This window comes from Danio aesculapii, chromosome 19, assembly GCF_903798145.1.
Source record: "Danio aesculapii chromosome 19, fDanAes4.1, whole genome shotgun sequence".
Taxonomy (NCBI): Eukaryota; Metazoa; Chordata; class Actinopteri; order Cypriniformes; family Danionidae; genus Danio; species Danio aesculapii.
In genome coordinates, this window is record NC_079453.1 from 49,126,416 (window position 1) to 49,149,056 (window position 22,641).

General features: G+C 32.0%; 1 protein-coding gene across 1 annotated transcript in view; it reads right to left on the minus strand.

The window, feature by feature from the left end:
* ext1b (exostosin glycosyltransferase 1b) overlaps nt 1-22,641 on the minus strand; it is a 116,716-nt gene that overhangs the window by 10,458 nt on the left and 83,617 nt on the right. Inside the window, exons 5-8 of the mRNA XM_056479428.1 lie at nt 20,686-20,818; nt 17,666-17,784; nt 5,008-5,103; nt 3,023-3,112 (exon numbers count right to left, since the gene is read on the minus strand). Of these exons, the coding sequence (XP_056335403.1) occupies nt 3,023-3,112; nt 5,008-5,103; nt 17,666-17,784; nt 20,686-20,818 (438 nt within the window). The remainder of the gene's footprint in view (nt 1-3,022; nt 3,113-5,007; nt 5,104-17,665; nt 17,785-20,685; nt 20,819-22,641) is intronic.

The window sequence follows — 22,641 nt, forward strand, 5'->3', positions numbered from 1 at the left end:
TAAAAAGTTAAATTAATTTTACGTCTGTGAGACAATCCCAGAGAGACTCGCGCCAATAACAGAAAGCTGATTGGCTGTTGCATGTTGGTCTCAGTTGTAATACCACAGATAACATTAGGACTAGTGAAATAAGGAACTACAACGGCACGAAAACAACGCCGCATCAACAAAAAAGAATTTAAATGAGCATTAGAGATAGTGTTACATCAGGGGTGTCCAAACTTGGTCCTGGAGGGCCGGTGTCCAACCTCAATTAAACACACCTGAACCAGCTAATCAAGCTCGATCTAGGTATACTAGAAACTTCCAGGCAGGTGTGTTGAAAGAAGTAGGAGCTAAAGTGTGCAGGACACCGGCCCACCAGGACTGAGTTTGAACCAGGGGCGTCGCTTGACCCCATTTACTGGGGCACGTGGCTCAGTAAAAATCCCCAGTGCCCCAGTAAATACATTAAGATATGATTTACTTTATATGCAAGTGTATTTATTTAGAGTGGTTATCCCAGAATAAAGACGTTATTCTCTATGTGCAACGGAACCAAGGCTGATGAAAGCAATGCAGTTTAATCAAAAAGCGAACTGAGCATGTGTGAAGAAGGAGGAAAAAAACATCCCCGCATGCCTCACACACTCATCCTGCTTGATGCTGATGCGCTGCTCTGTTGCTGGTGTAAGTCCCTGTAGTGAACAGTCTTTTATACAGAGCTGTCGTAAGTTTTACAAGTCGACAAAACAAAGTTTAAATAATATGATGGTGATCTTATTCAGACTCCTGATAGATTTTTTTGTATGAAGCAAAAAGGATGGATAATGAGTCAGGGAGGTAACACTTAATAAACCTAATTCTCGGCCATGAATTTCATTGTAATAATTGTAATATTCGTCCAAAAGATTTCTTAAATGATCTTAGCATCACTCCTGTTGTGTCTCTAGATTGTTTCCCAATTACATTTAGGATTAATTTCTGTTGTTTATTTATTTAGAATAATAATTGTATAATATCAATAATACTGTTATTTATTTATATATATATATTTTTTTTTTGGGGGGGTGGGGGGGGGGGGGGGGGTGGGGGGAGAGAGAGCTGTGCTCTAGTAGAGCTTTATGTCTAGCAACGCTGCTGGTTTGGACAACCCTGCGTTAAATGATCATCAGAAAAATAAGACCTAAGAATTGTGAAAAAATGTTAAAAAAAAAATAGATAAGATATTAGATATAGAAATACCCCTCGACCCAATTATGTGCTTACTCGGAGCGCTGTCCAAAGAAATGTTTAATGAAGACACAAGATTTATCCTGAGGATATTATTACTGGTTGCAGGACAAATGATAAATGATAAAGGATAACAGGACACTGGATGGAAGAAAGTTCTCCAAAGGTGGCTCAGTGGATTCAGAGACTTAAACGGGTCTATATAATGGACAAAAATGACTGCATGCCTACAAATGAAGACTGATCGTTTTCTGAAGAGGTGGAAATGCATTACCACATATTTAGAGGTTGCTTAACCAATCATCACTGTAATTTGATGTAACTACAATGCAACACAATGTAACTTGGTGTACTTTACCCTGTAAAGTAATATATATAACGAGGGGGTGTGTGCCCCAGTAGAGCTTTATGTCTAGCACTGCCTCTGTCCCCTTCCCCAACAATTTAACCCCTTACACATGAGGTGATACATAAAAAATATATTTTATATATATATATATATATATATATATATATATATATATATATATATATATATATATATATATATATATATATATATATATATATATATATATATATATATATTTTTTTTTTTTTATATAAATATTTGTTATTAATAAAAGTATTCTTATTATTATAATCTTAAATGTAACTGGAAAACAATGTTAAGACATAACTGGAGTGATAAGATAAGATCATTTAAGAAATCTTTTGCACGAATATTAATTTCATTTGAATTAAATTCTATAGACAGTTCAATAAAATACAAAAAAAGATGTTTTATAGAATTATCAGTTGTCTTAGACTTGACACATGGCAGAGAATTAACGTTTGGTTTATTAAGTTTTACCTCCCCTGATTCCTCATCCCTCCTTTTCAGGAGGCATGCTTGGTAAGATCACCACCATATTGTTCAAACTTTAGTTTTGTCGACTTGCAAAACAAAAAAGGCTGTTATGCCAGTTTTACAACGCATGAGCGGCGCGTGACAAGCAAGTAGCCTGCTTTTTTGGCGGGCATGTTAACTACCAGAACTCACACCGGCAGAAGAGCAGCACGTGCGAGAGGCGCGCGGGTTCTCTGTGCACATACGAAGATGTATCAATTTGCTTACATTGCTTTCACCAGCGTTAGTTCGGTTGCACATACAGAATAACGTCTTTATTTCAGAATTACCACTCTTAATAAATACACTTGCATATGAAGTAAATCATATCTCAGTGCATTTACTGGGGCACTGGAGATTTTTACTGGGGCACGTGCCCCAGTAAATTGGGTCTAGCGACACCCCTGGAAGGGCACGTTCTGTAAAAAACATATTGAAAAATCTTAAATAAATTAAAAGTAAGACCTGTGCAAAAATATTTAAGACCTAGAGCATCGAATTAAAAACTTAAGGCCTAAAATTTCACTTTTAAATTGACTTTAAGACCCCGCGGAAACCCTGATTAATATTTTTCATCTAAAATCATTTCTGTATGTGACCAGCAAAATAATCTAAAGGTGTCAAAAATGATGCTAACTAACTATGTTTTACGATTACTGAAATATCACTTGAAAATGATTGTTTAACATGTATTAATTATAATAATCATAATAATAACAACAACAACAATAATAATAATAATAATCATAATTTAAGAATTAAAGCATTTGTAACTAATAAATCTCTGAAAGTAACGCACTTAAAATGACTACGGCAAAAATAGACAACCTTCACACACACCAATAATGGCAGAAACAGCTCAGGAGAGACGACTGTCACGTGTGTGTGTGTGTGTGTCAGAGAGAGAAATGCAGTTCATACCTCAGTGGTGGACAACACAGTGTCTTCATCCAGACTCAACACCGCATCACTGATGAGGCTTTCATACGGCTGAAAACGGCTGCTCATCACCTGCACACACACACACAAACGCATCAACATCAGAGCACTTAACACAGCAGAGGAAAATCAATCCACACACACACACACACACACAACACATACACAATCACATCTGCAGACAGACGAGGAAAAGAATGACACACACACACCTGCAGACTTCAGAAAGCATGCTCTGTTTACGTTAAAGTAAATATTTGGTTATTGTGTGTGTGTGTGTGTGTGTGTGTGTGTGTGTGCGTGTGCGTGTGTGTTTGCTCACTAATAACTTATGGAAAATTGCATAATGAGATGCAGAATAACCACAACACAAACATTAAAGCCCTGACAGACTCATACAACAACAACATTTAATATCTAATCAAATATTATTTACTGTCATCATGTCAAAGAGAAAATAAATCAGTTTTAATAACTCATTTCTAATATTTATTATGTTCAGAAATGTGTTGAATAAAATCTTCTCTCCTAATAATTCTGACTACATGGGCTACCAAATGAAAGGTCACAGACTGGCAGTGTGTGAATCTGTCACAGATCTATACAGAAGTTACAGAAGCCTGTATCAGACAGTTCAGGATAAGCGAGTGTTTCTGGGAGTCGACAGCTCCGTCTCTCCTGTAGTTTACTCTTGTAGATTCACAAACCGCCGGATGAAAAGGTAAACGCAGCAGAAGAATCACCAATTGTCAAAGGTTATTCCTCAGAGGCTTTAATGAAAGCCAGAGGAGCTCAGCTGTAGTGCAGGAGTGTGTGTGTGTTTGTGTGTGTGTTCACTGCAGGACTGAGGAGTTAATGAGGAAAAAGCCCAGAGCAACACTTGACTGTGGAGGAAGAGCAGCTGTCAATCACTGACTACAGGAGATGTGGACACACTACAGGGAGTGAGGGAGAAACACACACACGCACAAAAGTATACACACACGAACACATGTATACACACACATAAACATGCACATAAACACACACACGTACACATGCAAACACAAACACACACTGATGTATATGTACCCAAACACATGTATATGTACATGCTCACATATGCATAAACGCACATACATAAACACGTATACACACGCACGCACACACACACACACTCGCACATAGACACATTAACACACAGGCATGCACACACATTTACAGTACAAGTACACACAGAAACATACATATAACCTACATGCATACACACAAACAAATACATGTACATACACACACACAAACACATGTACATACACACACGTAATCATACACATATACTACTGTTCTTAATAGAAATATTTTTTATAATATGGAACTTTTCCTATAAGTTTGAGCAGAATTTTCAGCCCTTCAAAACGTGATCCTCCAGAAATCAGTATGAGATGAGTTGATGATCAAGAAACATTTAGGATTATTGTTTCTATGATTGTTTAATGAATAGAAACGAGATATACAGTACCCCGACATAAACATCATCACTGACGCTTTTGTTAAACTTAATTCATCTTTTCTAAACAAAAATATATATAAAAAAAGCATTCCCAGTTTCATGCATTTCTCATCTTATATATATATACACACACAAAATGGATTAAAAATGGATTTCTGTGTGGAGTTTGCATGTTCTCCCTGCGTTCGTGTGGGTTTCCTCCGGGTGCTCCGGTTTTCCCCACAGTCCAAAGACAAGTGGTACAGGTGAATTGGGTAGGCTAAATTGTCCGTAGTGTATGAGTGTGAGTGAGTGTGTATGGATGTTTCCCAGAAATGGGTTGCAGCTATATATATATTTTAATAAAAATAAATATTTTCAATAGCAAGAAAATGTTCTTTTTTCAGCTTGAACATGCCAGGGCAGTGTAAATAAGCGGATGTGTGCAGCGTTGGATGGAGAACTCAGTCAGATGGAGTGCTTTCAGACACACACTCACCTTGTTTTCTCCTTCAATCACTATAATGGGCACCGCAGTGGCCGGCCAGCGCTGTTTGGCAGGTAAAGGCTTGTCACAGTTCCACAACACAATAATCTGAAGACACACACACACAAAAAACAAGAGCAATCAGACATTTACAAAACAATTCAAGCGCATCTATTATGCAAAAATCACTTTTATAAGGGGTTTAAACACAGTTGTGTTTCAGCAGTGTGTGAATAAAACCAGCATTCAATGGAAAAATGTATTCATTTTATATTGTTTATTATCAGACTTGATAAGAACAGTCTGCAGAAACACTTTGATTGACATTCTCCCTATGTACGCGTCATCAGAGGGGGAAAGCCCCGCCCACTAGTGACCATCTCTCCCTCATTAGCATACGATGTTAGTCTAGTTTTTGAATCTGCCACCATGCTGACAGGCAGGCATTTGTAGCTCCGCCCTCTTTTGAAAAAAGCACAATCTCATTTGAATTTAAAGCGACAGTCACTAAAATGCCACAATTAGGATAAAAGCATAAAGGGTCAGTTTCAGAGAGTTAGACAACATTATTTCATATACACACACTCTAGCTACATCACAGACGCATTTTACATCTTGTAAAAATCTTTAACACATTTCTGTTACTGAGGTCTCAAAGGTGGAAACTCCAAACACAAACAAAATTCTTGATCAAATATAGAACGAGTGATGTTTCTTATTATTTATTTATTTTACTTACTAGCACTCTATACTCTTTAGTCTATACTAAAATACTAACAAATCAGTTAAATAATCATTGTTTATTGGAACGATTTTTTTTCAACATTTAAACGTGCTAGTTTTAATGACTAAATTGTTTTGAAATCTACTGTTTAACTTAAGAGTTAACAAATACATACCCTGCATTAAATAAAAAAGCATGTTATTCTGAACAATTTTAATTTTGAAATAAATAAATATATTTTTAGAGTGTAATAAATTTAATGTATTTCAATCAATCATTCATTTTCCTTCGGCTTAGTCCCTTTATTCATCAGGGGTAACCACAGTGGAATGAACCGCCAACTTTTCCAGCATATGTTTTACACAGCAGATGCCCTTCTAGCTGCAACCCCGCACTGGGAAACAGCCATACACACTCATTCAGACACACACACTCATACACTACAGCCAAGTTCATCAATTCCCCTATAGCCCATGTGTTTGGACTGTGGGGGAAACCGGAGCACCTAGAGGAAACCAACACGGGGAGAACTCTGTGCAAACTCCACACAGAAACACCAACTGGTCCAGCCGAGGCTCAAACCAGCAACCCTCTTGCTGTAAGGCCACAGTGCTAACCACTGAGCCACCGTGCCGCTAATATAAATTTAAAATAAGTAAACAAATAAAATCATAATTTATTCTGACCCTTCTCTCTCTGTTAAATAAAACAAAATAAACATTTTTATTAAAAACAATTAAATAAATAAAAACAAATAAGATGTATTTGAAACTTGGAAGACCTTCATAGAATTAAATAATAATAATTTACTCAATCCCATACCTAATAAATCCATTTATTTTTAGAAAACGAGAATATTTAAGCATTTTCTGAATTTTTCCCATCACTACTTTAGTGAAGATGCACAGTTTGCCCTTAAGAAAACTAGCAAGAAGCAGCAATAATAATAATAATAATAATAATAATAATAATAATAATAATAATAATAATAATAATAATAATAATAATAATAATAATAACAACAACAACAACAACAACAACAACAACAACAACATAAACAACAATACTTCTACTACTACTATTACTACTAACAACAACAACAATTATAACAACAACAACAATAATAATAATAATAACAATAATATTGATGAACATTGTGCAATATACTGATACAATATGAAAAGGCCTAAAAAAATAAATTAAATCAAAATATCTTTATGTAAACATGTTGAGCTCAAAGTCAGCTAAGTTTTACCAGGCTTCCAGTATTATTTAGCAAACGTGTCACGCGCTGCATCATTCACACCACCAAGTTTCCACTGACTATTTATTATACTATTATTACTAATTAGAGTAATAATAAGTCCAGAGTAAGTCCAAAGACATGTGGTACAGGTGAATTGGGTAGGCTAAATTGTCCATAATGTATGTGTGTGAATGAGTGTGTGGGTGTTTCCCAGTGATGGGTTGCAGCTGGAAAGGTCTCCGCTGCGTAAAACATGTGCTGGATAAGTTGGCGGTTCATTCCGCTGTGGCGACCCCTGATTAATAAAGAGACTGAGTCGAAAGGAAAATGAATGAATGAATAATAATATAGTAATATTATTATTAATTATTACTAATAATTAATAATAACAATAAACAAAAATAAGAATAATTAATAATAACAACAAAAATATGAAAAAGGCCTGAAAAAAAAAGTCTTAAAATTAAATCCAAATATCTTTACCTAAATATTTCACCTGTGAGCTTTGAGCTCTATCTTCAAAGTCAGTTAAGTTATACCAGGCTTCAGTATTATTTAGCAAACGTGTCACGCTGCATCATTCACACCACCAAGATTGCACTGACTATTTAAGACTCTGAATGTACTGTAATTCCCCTCATGAATACTGCCATTTGGAGTGCATCATCTGCTCTTGCCTGCTACATAAACTGATACGGCGGGTCTTATTCTGCACATGCCTAATTTTCCCAGGTATTTTTAAGCATCATTATCTGTGATGCAGAACGCAGATGAGATCTGGATCTTTAGCCTCTCATTCATTTATTCAGCAGCCCGCCAGAACCTGCCCCAAAGACGCCGCCATTTGCTGTGTTTATTTATATCCTCCTTTCCTCCATTTATTCTATAAAAAATGAGAATATTTGAGCATTTCCTGAATTTCTCTCATCACCACATTAGCTAAGATACACTGCTTGTCCTTAGGAAAGTGCAATAACAGCTTCATTTCCCACAATTTGTTGAGTAAAGCTGCTGTTATGTGGTCCCTGCTGTAATGAAGAGTGACTTCAGAACACACTGAAGCATTAAAGCTGTAATAAAACACACTGAGCCAGTCCATCCGCTATACACAGATTAAACAATACAGACTTCCTCCATATCATCATTAAAGGCACAGTAATAACGGGAGATCTCTGGGGTTTCTCCTCTCTTTGTCGAGTTCACACACATTCCTCTGCTTTCAGTTGGAGTGTGTAATGTCCTGAATCTGACAGCGATACAGAAATACTGCGTCGCTTTCAATTTACAGCTCGTCTCCGCCGCCGGCTTCACACACTCATTCTGTTTTGTCACTTTCAAGTGTCTTTGAGTGATTTACACCTGCAGCTCTGCTTTTACACACGCACAAGCACACGCATGCGCACACACACACACACAAAAAACACTTTTCTGGATAAATCCAGAGAAACGAAGACATTTACAGGGGTCTCATAATATTCCCCACAGCTTTATCTATTCAGTTTAGTGCATTTAATTGGTGGCATTATTCGTTTAATCTGCATTTGTGCAAGTATGGAGGACAAAACCTGCAAAAATAATAAATAAATATGCAAATATATCAATAAAATGTATATAAAAATCCACAAATTCCTGCATAAATAAATCTATAAATAACTGATAGTGCGGGTAGGTAAATAATTGAATAAATTACACAAATATTGGGGCAAATAAAAAATGCTAGTTGTTGCGTAGTTTCATATTTACTTTTCCTCAGGTCAATGTGCTAATGAAAGGGTGAAGGAAGGGGGGGTTGGGATAAACTTTTAGTTTAGCATTTTCTTTTTGCCCCAACATTCATATACTTTAATTATTTACCTGCCCGCACTATTTACTATTTATATATTTATTTATGCATGAATTTATTTACTCATTTATTTATTTGTTTGTATATTTATTATTTTATTTATGCAAGAATTTATGAAATTATTTAATCAATTATTTATTTGCATATTTATTTATTTTTTTTATTTATGCAAGAATTTATAGATTTATTTACTCAATTATTTATTTGCTTATTTATTATTTCATGCAGGAATTTATGGATATATTTACCTATTTGGTTGCATATTTATTTATTTATTATTTTATTTATGCAGAAATTTATGGATTTATTTACTCATTTATTTACCAATTTAATTGCAAATTTATTTATTTATTATTTTATTTATTTATGAATTTATGGATTTATTTATTTGCATATTTATTTATTTTTTATTTATGCAAGAATTTATGGATTTATTCATTTGCGTATTTATTTATTTATTATTTTATGCAAGAATTTATGGATTTATTTTCCTATTTAGATGTATATTCATTTATTTATTATTTTATTCATGCAGAAATTAATGGATTTATTTAGTCATTTATTTATTTATTTGCACATTTATTTATTTATGTATGCAAAAATTTATGGATTTATTTACTCTATATATTTGCATATTTATTTATTATTTTATGCACAAATTTAGGGATTTATTTATTAATTTATTAGCATATTTATGTATTATTTTTTATGCAAGAATTTGTGGATTTATTTACTCATTTATTTATTTGCATGTTTATTTATTATTTTATTTATGCAGGAACTTATGGATTTATTTAGTGGTTTATTCATTTATTTGCATATTTCTTTGTTTATTGTATTTGTCCTTCATATGCAGGCTGAACTGCAGCTGCATTCGCATCATATTTACTCACACTGAAAAAGTACTTTATTAACGCACTTGCTATAAAATAGCGCTGCCGCTATAAACAATTTTTGAGCCTTTTACTTAAGCGCATCTTTCATTTCATTAACTCCCAATGGCAGAGTCACGGAGCTCTCAAAAAAAGAGAAGCAGACAGCAGAAGAGAATAAATGAAAGCTGCTCCGTCTAATGATATTACATGCAGGAGGATCAGCAGGCCTCTTCAAACTCACACTATCCCATAATCTATAATAAGATCAGAGACATAATTAAACTACTTCAACTCTTAGAAACAAAACAAAGCCTGAAGGTGGATTTTTCTGATATTGCAGACTGTGTTCATGGAAGAGTGAGACAAAGATGCTAAAGCATGTTGACAGACTCGCTACTAGTGTGAAGAGGGTAAAGCACGGTCAACTAAGTGTGCCACATTTATTATGGGAGTGATGGAGATAATTTAGTCATTTAGATGGAAATCATTTTGTTTTTTTGAATAAAAAATAACTACAACAATAATAATAATAATAATAATAATAAACAATTACATTATAATAATAACAATATTAACAATAATAATAAAATATTAGTAGTATTATTAGTATTCATTATTAGTATTAAAAATAGCAATAACAATAATAATTATATTATTATTAATAATAGCAATAACAACAACAACAGCAATATGATCAATAATAATAATAATAATAATAATAATAATAATAATAATAATAAGTGTGATTAATGTGATTAATGATTAATGTTCTATTATTATTAATGATAACAATGATCATAAATATAAAATAACAACAATAAATTAACAATATAATAATAATAATAATAATGAAAACAACAACAATAATAAACAATAACATTCTAATAATAACAATATTAACAATAACAATAAAATATTAGTTGTATTAGTAATAATAATAATAATAATAATATTAATAATAAAAATAAGCAATAATAATAATACTAAGTATTAATAATAATAATAATAATAATAATAATAATAATAATAATAATAATAATAAAAATAAGCAATAATAATAATAAGTATTAATAATAATAATAATAATAATAATATTAATAATAATTAGCAATAATAATAACAACAAACAACAACAACAACATTATCAATAATATTAATAATATTCATTATAAGTTTGAGTATTATTATTATTCATTATTATTATTATTAATAATAACAACAATGATCATAAAAAGAAAATAACCACAATCAAATAACAACATAACAATATAATAATATTAATAATAATAATAAAATAATAATAATCAATAACATTCTAATAATAACAATATTAACAGTAATAATAAAATATTATCAGTATTATTAGTATTAAACAGTAAAATACCAAATAATAAATAATAATAATAATAATAACAATAACAACAACAATAGCAATATTAATAATAATATTGATAATATGTAAGAGTATTATTATTCATTTTTAGTATTAATAACAACAATAATCATTAATAAAAAATAAAAAAAACTATTATTAGTATTATATATTAGTAGTATTCGCTTTTATTATAAATTATAGCATGTTCGGCTCAAAACAACAAGGTTGCTGGTTCGAGCCTCGGCTGGGTCAGTTAGCATTTCTGTGTGGAGTTTGCATGTTCTCCCTGTGTAAGCGTGGATTTCCACCGGTTTCCCTCACAAGTCCAAAGACATGTGGTACAGGTGAATTGGGTAGGCTAAACAGTCCATAATGTATGTGTGTGAATGAGTGTATGGATGTTTCCCAGTGATGGGTTGCAGCTGGAAGGGTCTCTGCTGCGTAAAACATGTGCTGGATAAGTCGGCGGTTCATTCCGCTATGACGACCCCAGATTAATAAAGGAACTAAGGAAAATAAATGAATGAATAATAATATATTAGTAGTAATATTATTATTAATTATTAGTAATAATAATAATAATTATTATTATTATTAATAATAATAATCAAAAATAAGAATAACAACAAAAATATGAAAAAGGCCTGAAAAAAAAGTCTTAAAATTAAATCCAAATATCTTTACCTAAATATTTCACCTGTGAGCTTTGAGCTCTATCTTCAAAGTCAGTTAAGTTATACCAGGCTTCAGTATTATTTAGCAAACGTGTCACGCTGCATCATTCACACTACCAAGTTTGCACGGACTATTTCAGACTCTGTATGTACTGTAATTCCCCTCATGAATACTGCCATTTGGAGTGCATCATCTGCTCTTGCCTGCTACATAAACTGATCCGGCGGGTCTTATTCTGCACATGCCTAATTTTCCCAGGTATTTTTAAGCATCATTATCTGTGACGCAGAACGCTGATGAGATCTGGATCTTCAGCCTCTCATTCATTCATTCAGCAGCCCGCCAGAACCTGCCCCAAAGACGCCGCCATTTGCTGTGTTTATTTATATCCTCCATCGCTCAGTGAACAGACTCGCAATGATGAAGCTTAGCTGAAGAGCCGAGATCTGCTGTTCCCATCCCTGCACTTCAGCTGGAGGAGGAGAAGATGCTCAGCTCAAGAAACAAAAGCCAAACGCTCAGCAGTCGAGCCTCTTCAAGAACTCCCGCCGACAACAGGGGAGACGCTCAGAGAAATGAGCCAGCGTGTGCATGTGTGTGTGCGCATAAACATATGCTGTGTCCCTATTCACATGCTTTCCTATTTAGGGTTTATTCTGCAATAACAACCAGCTGGATGTACTGTCCATTATACTGATGATTACTCGACTACATGAAACTAAATTAAACTATTTTGAGACAAAGCATTGATCTGGGCTGCAATAATTTACTAGCTACACACACACACACACACACACACACACACACACTAAACTTATAATTTAATATATATAAAAACATAAAACCACAGCCGGGCTGCTATAGCCAAAACTTTGGTCACTCGTGCCAATGGCAAACATTGGTTTCAATGGTGCCAGCAGTGAAAATCTTGAGCTGTGGACAATGTGAAACAAGTATTGTTCTCTGATGAGTCCACCTTCACTGTCTTTCCCATATCCGGGAGAGTTACAGTGTGGAGAAGCCCCTAAGAAGCGTCCCACCCAGACTGTTGATGCCCAAAGTGAAGCATGTAGGGATCAGTGATGGTTTGGGCTCAATATTATGGCATTCCTGAGACCTAATACTTGTGCTAGATGGTCGCTGGGTCACTGCTAAGGACTACCCAACCATTCTGGAGGACCATGTGACCCAATGGGTCAAACATTGTATCCTGAAAGGGATTCTCAGGATGATAATGCACCAATACACACAGTAAGACTACTAACAGAGTGGTTGTATGAACATAAAAGTAAAGTTAAACATCTCCCATGGCCTACACAGTACCCAGAGCTAAACATTATTGAGCACTTTGAGGTGTTTTGCAGGAAAGGTTTTCCTCCAGCAGCATCACGTAGTGACCTGAACACTATTCTGAAGAAGAATCCCTCTGGCCACTGTTTTAATCCTCCCATGCTCTCACTCGCTCTACTGTAAATTACACAGGAATCAACAGGGTTGGCAGTGTGGTGAAAAAACCCTTATGCCATGCAAACGCTCAGACTGTGGGCTCTGGTTTGGTCCCTGAGGCTTCAGATTGGTGTAAACTTCAGTCTAGATGAATTCAGAGTACCGAAAAGGCTTCTAACGCTGAGAGATCCACTCATCTTCAAGAGCAAAACAACATGGCGCTGTGTGTCCTCATCGGGTCAGATTGCATAAACAAACTGCAGTTTCAGACATCAAACAGCCGAGAGTTAACCGAGAGAACATCAACAACACATCCTGATGTTTCCATGTGTGCTGGGTGTGCAGCGCTCTAATGTTTTAATCAGGGCTTGTCATTAACTTTTTTGATCATCAGCTACTGTTGATAGCAGGTTTTCCAACGTTACTAGCCACTCACCAGTTTCACTAGCCACAAATTATTTGTTGGGAAAACATATTTTATATGCATAAATTCGACTTTGGCATGCTAAAAATGACTAATTTTTAAATTTTGTCTTATGTCCCTGTTTTTTTATTTCACATGACTTTTTTTGGGCTCAACACTAAGGATTTAACTTTTTTTTCTCTGGCTAAATTAATAATTTCCTTGCCACAAATCTTAAATAATGCGTCAAAACAAGCTAAATATAGCTGTATACATACTCTTTTTATTCAATAAAACTGTCCTGTAAAAAATTGACATTTAATAAAATTATTCTCATGTACTTAAAGGGCACCTACGGTAAAAAATCGACTTTTCAAGCTGTGTGGACAGACATATGTGCATGTATGGTGTATAGACCGTCATATTGGGGTGATATAAACACACTCAGTGCTTTTTTTTCAATTTATCGGTGGACCAATAGGAGCGGTTTTCAAATCGACCAGAACTTTACGTAGGAGAGTGGTCCCCCCGCCCACCAATATTGATTGACAGGCGCGTCATCATATCCTCAGTTTGTTGATTCACGTCCGCCATTTTCAGCGTGAGTCGAAGCGATATCACTAAAGGAACACGCTAGCTCTATTTTTAGATACAAGGCTCATTGGGCTCAACACAAGATCAATATTCTCCACATTATCGCTCTAATCGGAATTATTGGTTGTATCTTTAGGTAGGTTTGCAAACATGTGTACTTCTCATTGAGTCTACAGAAAAACGATAGTGAAAGCCTGATCACGTCCACACGGTTAACATTAGGCCCAGTAATAATCTGTTCACAGAATGGTAAAAACTAAAGCAGCAAGAGCAGCTGCATACTGTACACAAATCTGGAGCTGAGAGCAGCAGGACTGTGGGTGCACGAGCAACGCTTTATTCGAGTCTATTTCAAAAAGAAACCATCGCACCAGTTGTATTTCCAGACACAGTTATTTTACACAAAAAAAACGGGATATTTTAAGCACTCGCGCGCTTCACATCAGCTGTGTCTCACTTACAATAGCCCTTTTCACACAGTGATATCGGTAAATATCCAGAAAATTTACAGCACGACTTTACCGGTAAATCAAAAAAGCGCTGTTCACATAAGTGATGACGTTACGGAATATTTCCAGAAAAGACCATTCACACATCCATTCCAAAATACCGGTAAATTCTGACACCATTAAGCAGATATGACCATTAAACGGATGCGCTTGTATTTGTAAACATTTGACTACATTACAAACTCTGTGGATGGATCAGTGTTGTGAACAACTTTGATGAAAGCATAAAGAAAAACTTTCTCATGTCGAGATGTTCATATGTGTGTGTGTGTGCGTGTGTGTGTGTGTGTGTGTGGCGCTCACCAGCTGCTTTACCTGCACACGCGTCGGAGCTTGAAGGTAAACAAACAACGACTTATCATAAGCATCTTATCCATAATTATTTACACTGTTGGAATTAAGATGAACATAGAAATGTTATCTGAGTAACATCTAGCAGCTAAATGTGTCTGGGAAAATATTCACAGGCTTTTATTCTCACAAAACACGCGAACTTAAATGCGTCTGAGTGTTTTTTTTTTTTTTATTAACTCAATGCCACAAGAACAAGAGGTATTACATTTCAATAAAAAATATTTATATATATATATAAAATATAAAGTAAAATTACATTTACATGAAATTAAATGTTTTCAGAGCCTTACATGTTTACAGAGCTTTTTTGTTTTGTGATTGTTCTAAAAGATTTATATATACTTAGAAGTCATTCACAAAATGGGTAAAGTTTGGTTTACACTGATGGTGGTGACACTTTTCTTATGTATATGGTATTTTCCTAACAGCATAAACAAATTAAAAATATATTGTCATTTACAGTTCAGGTTCTCATTATCAGAATAAAACAGCACATCAAATAAACCAATTTTTATCTTATACTCCATTTTATTGTTAATAAACAATTCCAAATCTTTCCAAAATATTCTTGAGTAAATACAATGAAAGAAAAAGATGCAAAATTGTTTATTTTTCTTGACCACAAAATTCACACATATATGAAATATTAAGTTTAAATTGTTCCAAAACATGTTTAGCAGGATAAATTCTAGAGTATTTTGAAGGACACCTCTTTAATTTTGTTATTTAAACAAAAGTTATTTGTCAACTTCCAAGCTTTTACCCAAGAAATATTATCGAATAATGAAAGCCAAAAATATTTTGCTGTAGGTGGAGACAACGAATGGAGAGCATTCTTTATAACCTTATTGTTACATTGTTGTTTTAAAACATCAATATTTTCAATGAAAATGTTTTCACAAGGATTACCTTCGCCGATCCCTTCTGAAATACCATTTTTTAAAGCAAGACCACACCCTTTGGAATTGCATCCAAAACAATAGCGAATTCTCTCGGTTTAACTGGTAATTAAAAATTTTTAAGAAATTCAGTATGACAAATATCCATGAGGGTTAATTAACTGCCTCACTAACAGAATACCATTATTGAACCAATTCTGATAAAATAAAGATTTGTTTTTAAATAAAACATCCTTCTGATTGGCTAAATCAGACGTCTTACGTCAGCGTGTTCTAGACGTGAACACGCTCTTTCCGGCAATCTTCCTTCTGCGTTCACACAGCGCAGCATTCCGGCAAATTACCGGTAATGTTACTACTTCTCTTTCCGGAAAATAGCCGGAACGAATTTACCGGTATTTCCAAAAAGGGCCTGTTCACACATAGAGAACTTTCTGGAAAATTGCCGGTAATTTTCTGGAAAGGTCTGTATGTGTGAAAGGGGCTAATGTCACTGAGTGAGGATCGCCTGTCTCACCGTGTGCCTGATCATCCTCTCATTCGGTATTCACCTGCTATCTTCTGCTCGCGCGAACAGTTATCATTTGTGCTGCTTCTAGATTCTAAGAGCACATTTACACACATATTGCCAAACAGTCTTTAACTAATATTCTAGTCTTTAGGGACGACGCAGCTCTGGCAATATAAACATTTTCAACCAGCCAAGGTGGCTAGTGGAGGTGTCTGTCTAACCCGGCACAGCTGAAATCTACCCGCATTTGGCAGGTTGGGGGTGTTAATGTCAAGCCCTTGTTTTAATGCATTTTAATCTGTTTTTAATCAATCACTTATTTAGTGTATATTTAATTTGAACCCTCGTGTTTATGTAAAGCACTTTGAATTTTTATTCTGTATGAAATGTGCTGTAGAACTAAACTTGCCTTGTAATTTAATGGTCATTCACAGTAGTTTAGGTTTAATATTATCATATATTATCAAACTTAGTACTGACATAATAATTATTAATTTATGACATTACATTGTCAGAATTTGATCAAAGTGAATTGCAGATTTTGTGCAAACATATTTTCAGTATATCACTATGATCAGATGTTTTCTGAACTGCTGTCTTCTCAAATTTTCTTGTGTTTATTGTGTTATTGAGAGGAAGATATACAGCAAATATTTGCATATTCATCTAAATATCGCTCTCTTATATTCATATATATCACCGCAAAGTATTTCCAAATTCTTTATAATTTTAAATCAATTAATAAAAACGCTCATCACTGTGAGTATATTGCCATTAAATCACATTTAGTCTCTTATGTGCACAAGTGTGAGAAATAAGTTGCTGCCGCAGTTCACTGAATGGCCACCGGTGTCGCTATAAACAAGGGTGTTTTGAGTCTGCATATACCTTGTTTAAATTAATTTACACCGACAGAAGTATAATGATAAAAATGATTTATCTTAAGCTGGTGTAGTTACAGAGTACTACTGAGTAATATTAATTCATTACTTGCACTAACTATAATTGGGGTTGGAATGTGGGTTAGGTTTAGTTAGATGTAATTATGGATGATTGTAATTACTATAGTAAGTGAATGGAATATCTGCAACTACGTCACTTTAAATTGTGTTTAAAAGTGTTATCAAACTTTCTTTTCCACTCAAATGCTGATATTCAATCAATCATTTCCAATTGATTTGATGGCTGAATTGTGCGTGAGAAGAGGTGTTTTTACCTGAGCGCAGTACTGTGATCTGGCCACTGAGATGATGAGCTTGAGAATGGGCTGAGATTGAGAAACCAGCGGCGTCACTGCATGGATAACTGCAGTGAACTTGGGACTCGGCTTGATCCCTACAAACACAATCAGATAAGAAGCAGAATCAGACAAAAGTGAAGCTTCAGATCTGTGGAATTCTACATCATTGATTTCACCCTTATAACACATTGAGCTCTGTTCTAATGTAGAAAAAACTACAAAAAAATAAATCAAAATATAATAAATCAAATAGAGCAACTGAAAACAAGCCTCAATACAGTTAATAAACATCAACACAACACCTTTATACACTTTAGGAGGTTACAGAGTTTTTGTTTCACATTTTCTTTACTTAATTCTGCATTAAATCTAGTGGACATGCATGCAGTTATTCTCCTCATTCTGTGTTTTTTTTCTTCATCATTTTATTTTTGTATTAATTATGAAGTTTAAATATTGTATTTTAGTGACAATCTGTGCACTCATTTGCACTGATAAACTGATCTGCTGGTATAATATGCACCAAAACTATTTACTACAATGTTGTCAAATTACTGTCTTTATTACCATCAAATCATTGATTTAAAAATATGTATTTAAATGAACTGATTACAGTAAACATTTAAAATGTTAATGAAAAATACCCTTTTGTACAGTTCTCAAATGTAGTTAGGCAATAAAGGTCTGGCATTTATTAGTCAAATAAGAAAACAAGCCAGCATACAGTAAAAAAGAATGAAAAAAAATCATAAATCATAATAATACTAATAATAATAACAGTAATAATAATAATAATAATAATAATAATAATAATACTCTGGGATTACGGCAACAAAATCAATAAAAAGAAAACAATAATAACGTAATAACTACAGCAATAATGAATAAAAAATAAATAAATGCTATAATAATAATAATAATAATAACAACAACAACAACAACAACAACAACAACAACAACAACAACAACAACAACAACAACAACAACAACAACAACAACAGTAATAATAATGATAATAATAATAATAATAATAATAATAATAATAATATTAATAATAATAATAACAATAATAATAATAATAATAATAATAATAACAGTAATAATAATAATAATAATAATAATAATAATATTAATAATAATAATAACAATAATAATAATAATAATAATAACAGTAATAATAATAATAATAATAATAATATTCTGGGATTAGGGCAACAAAATCAATAAAAAGAAAACAATAATAACGTAATAACTACAGCAATAATGAATAAATAATAAATAAATGCTATAATAAAAATAATAAATATATTCTGAGATTAGGGCAAGAATATAAATAAAAAGAAAACAATAATAACGTAATAACTACAGCAATAATGAATAAATAATTTTTTTAAAATAAATAAATGCTATAATAATAATAACAACAACAACAACAACAACAGCAATAATAATAATACCAATAATAATAATGATAATAATAATAATAATGATAATAATAATGATAATAATAATAATAATAATAATAATAATAATAATAATGATAATAATAATAATGATAATAATAATAATAACAACAACAACAACAACAACAACAACAATAATAATAAATATATTCTGGGATTACGGCAACAAAATCAATGAAAAGAAAACAATAATAACGTAATAACTATAGTAATAATGAATGAATAAATAAATAAATAAATAAATACTATAATAACAACAACAACAAATAATAATAATAATATCAAAAAAAATAATAAACTGGTAATAATATAAGTATAAATACTTTAATATATAACTAACTAAATAAATAAATGCTGTAATAATAACAACTACAACATTAATAACAACAAGTTGGTGACAATAACAGTCATTTTATATTATTAAGATTACAACCACATCAATAAAAAAAGTTATTTTTGTACATTTTAATACATTATTTTCTTTCCCTCCCTTTTGTTAAAATACTAAATACATTTTAGTAGGGCTACATTTTTTTCTCCTAATTTGAATAGTTTTAAGAACTTCTACTCTTTCTTGCGCTCCACTTTTCCTTGAGTAGGGTTTTCCACACCACACAGCTTGATGATTGGTGTTTTTGCTGCTGTATTGATTAGAGTGACAGAAGTGCAGATGAAGACGGAGGTCTGCGCCGCTGCATTAACTCCAGCAACGCTCCCCTTTAGATTGTCAATATAGATTTTACCATGCAATTACACTGGACTGCTCAATAATCTATCACAGCACACAATGACTGTCACTTAACCACATGCTCAAGCTGTAGATATCAACACCTCTGCAATTAAGAGATTGTTTAAAAATAAATCAGATGATGACAGAGAAGAAGAGAGATGAGAGAGCAGCTCAAACTCCCATAATGCCTGTCTGTCACGTCTTCTAAAGCTCATTTATTACAGAAACATTTGAGCGTAACCTCAAAATGTCATGCAGGACTCAATTAGACAAAGTTTGGGGGAAATAATAAAATAAAGTGCTGCAATATTCAAAAGAAACTCCAAAATCACATACTTGTTCACTGCACAGTCAAAAGAACACGATGAAAAAGAAAACCGGTTTAATTTAATTGCTAATAATAGTTAAAATATAAGAATACATGCATATTTGTTTCATTATGCTTTGATATCATATTAAACTATATATATATATATATATAGGTGGATGTTTTTATTTATTTTTTATATGTACAGTATATAAATCACCGGCCACTTTATTAGGTACACCTTACTAGTACCGGGTTGGACCACTTTTGCCTTCAGAACTGCCTTAATACTTCTTAGTAAAGATTCAACAAGGTACTGGAAATACTCCTCAGAGATTTTGCTCCATATTTCCACCACATCCCAATGGTGCTCTATCTCAAATTCAGAAACTCAGCGATTTGAGGGTGAGTAAAGCTGACGTGTCCCTTAAAATTTTCAGACTGAGCTTTTGGACAAGCAGTGCACGTTGAACAGAAGATGATGGTGTTGATTTACCGAGTTTGGCGTAGAAGAAAGGGAAATCTCCCAGATATGAGGAGTACTGCGGCAGAGAGAAGAGTCCACCGGGGTGACTGTTCCACATCACACTGCTCCTGGAGCTCTGCTGGAGCACCCGGTCCTGGATGATCTACACACACAAACAAGAGATGTAAACTTCTATGAATTCATATATGGTCCCATATCTCTATAATTAATCAAAAATTAAAAGCTAGAAAAAAAATAATTAATAATTAAATATATATCTGAAAATATCTTATTTAAATGGGAAAAGTCATGAAATGAAAAATAATATCAGTGTTTTCCTTGATATATATCATGACTTTTCCCATATACAAAATATATTTCCAGATAAGTGTTTATAGTATTCATTATTTATAGCATTTGGGGTCAATTTTCTGAACAACATGTTTAGAATATACACAGTTCTACTTACATTAGGTATATCATCTGAAGATCACAAAAAGTTAATAACCAATATATAAAAACTGATTTACTTTATCTTTGCCATGATGACAGCACATAATATTTGACTAGATATTCTTCAAGATACTAGTATTCAGCTTAAAGTGACATTTAAAGGCTTAACTAGGGTAATGAGGAAAATCCTTGGACAACAGTGGTTTGTTCTGTAAATAAATAAATGTATATCTTAAAAGGCTAATGATATTGATCTTAGCAGTTTTTACATTTATTAAAAACATGATTTTTATTGCAGTCAAGATAAAAATGAGTAAGACTTGGACAAACCTACTGTATCATTTCCATGCACCGTTAAACAACATTATAAAAATAATCACAATTTCATGAGAGGGCCAATCAATATTTCATGAACTCTGTATATTGCAGAAAAAATAACCTAAATATTGCAGATTTCTCCCATATCATGCACATTATTGACATCTATGCATCAAATTAAAGAATCACTGACAATCAATAAACTGTATAATAATAAATTTAAAAATAAATATAAATTAATAAAAATAAATATAAATACAAATCCTAAAAATCTAAATAAATAAATAAAATTGAATGCCTGAATAAATTATATAATATTATAAATATAATATAAAACTTAATGAATGGATGAAAAAATAAATAAAATAAAATAAAATTGAATGAATGAATGAATAAAAAATTAAATTAAAAATAAAATAAAATTGAAAGAATTAATAAATAAATAAAAATATAAAATGAAATAAAATGTAAATATAAATAAATAAAAGCAAATATAAGCAAATACATAAAAATTTAAATAAATAAAAACAAAAATTAAATTGAATGCATGATTAATATAATATAACATAAAATTTAATGAATGAATATAAATAAAAATAATAAAATAAAATTCAAAGAATAAATAAATAAAAACTAAATAAAATATAAAATAAGATAAAATCGAATGAATTAACAAGTGAATAAAAAATAAATAATAAAATAAAAAATAAAATAAATTAATTGAATGAATGAATAAAAAAATAAAAATTAATAAAATACAAAATAAAATACAAAATAAAATTGAATGAATGAATGAATAAAAAATAAAAATAAATAAAATAAATTGATTGAATGAATGAATAAAAAAAAATAATAAAATACAAAATAAAATTGAATGAATGAATAAATAAAAATAAAAATAATTTAAAAATAAAATTGAATGAATGAATGAATAAATAAAAAATAAAAATAATTTAAAAAATAAAATTGAATGAATGAATGAATAAAAATAAAAATAATTTAAAAATAAAATTGAATGAATGAATGAATAAATAAAAAATAAAATAATTTAAAAAATAAAACTGAATTAATGACTGAATAAAAAATAAAAATAGATTTAAAAATAAAATTGAATGAATGAATGAATAAAAAATACAAATAATTTTAAAAATAACATTGAATGAATGAATGAATAAATAAACATAAAAAACAAAATAAAATAAAATGCTAAATAAA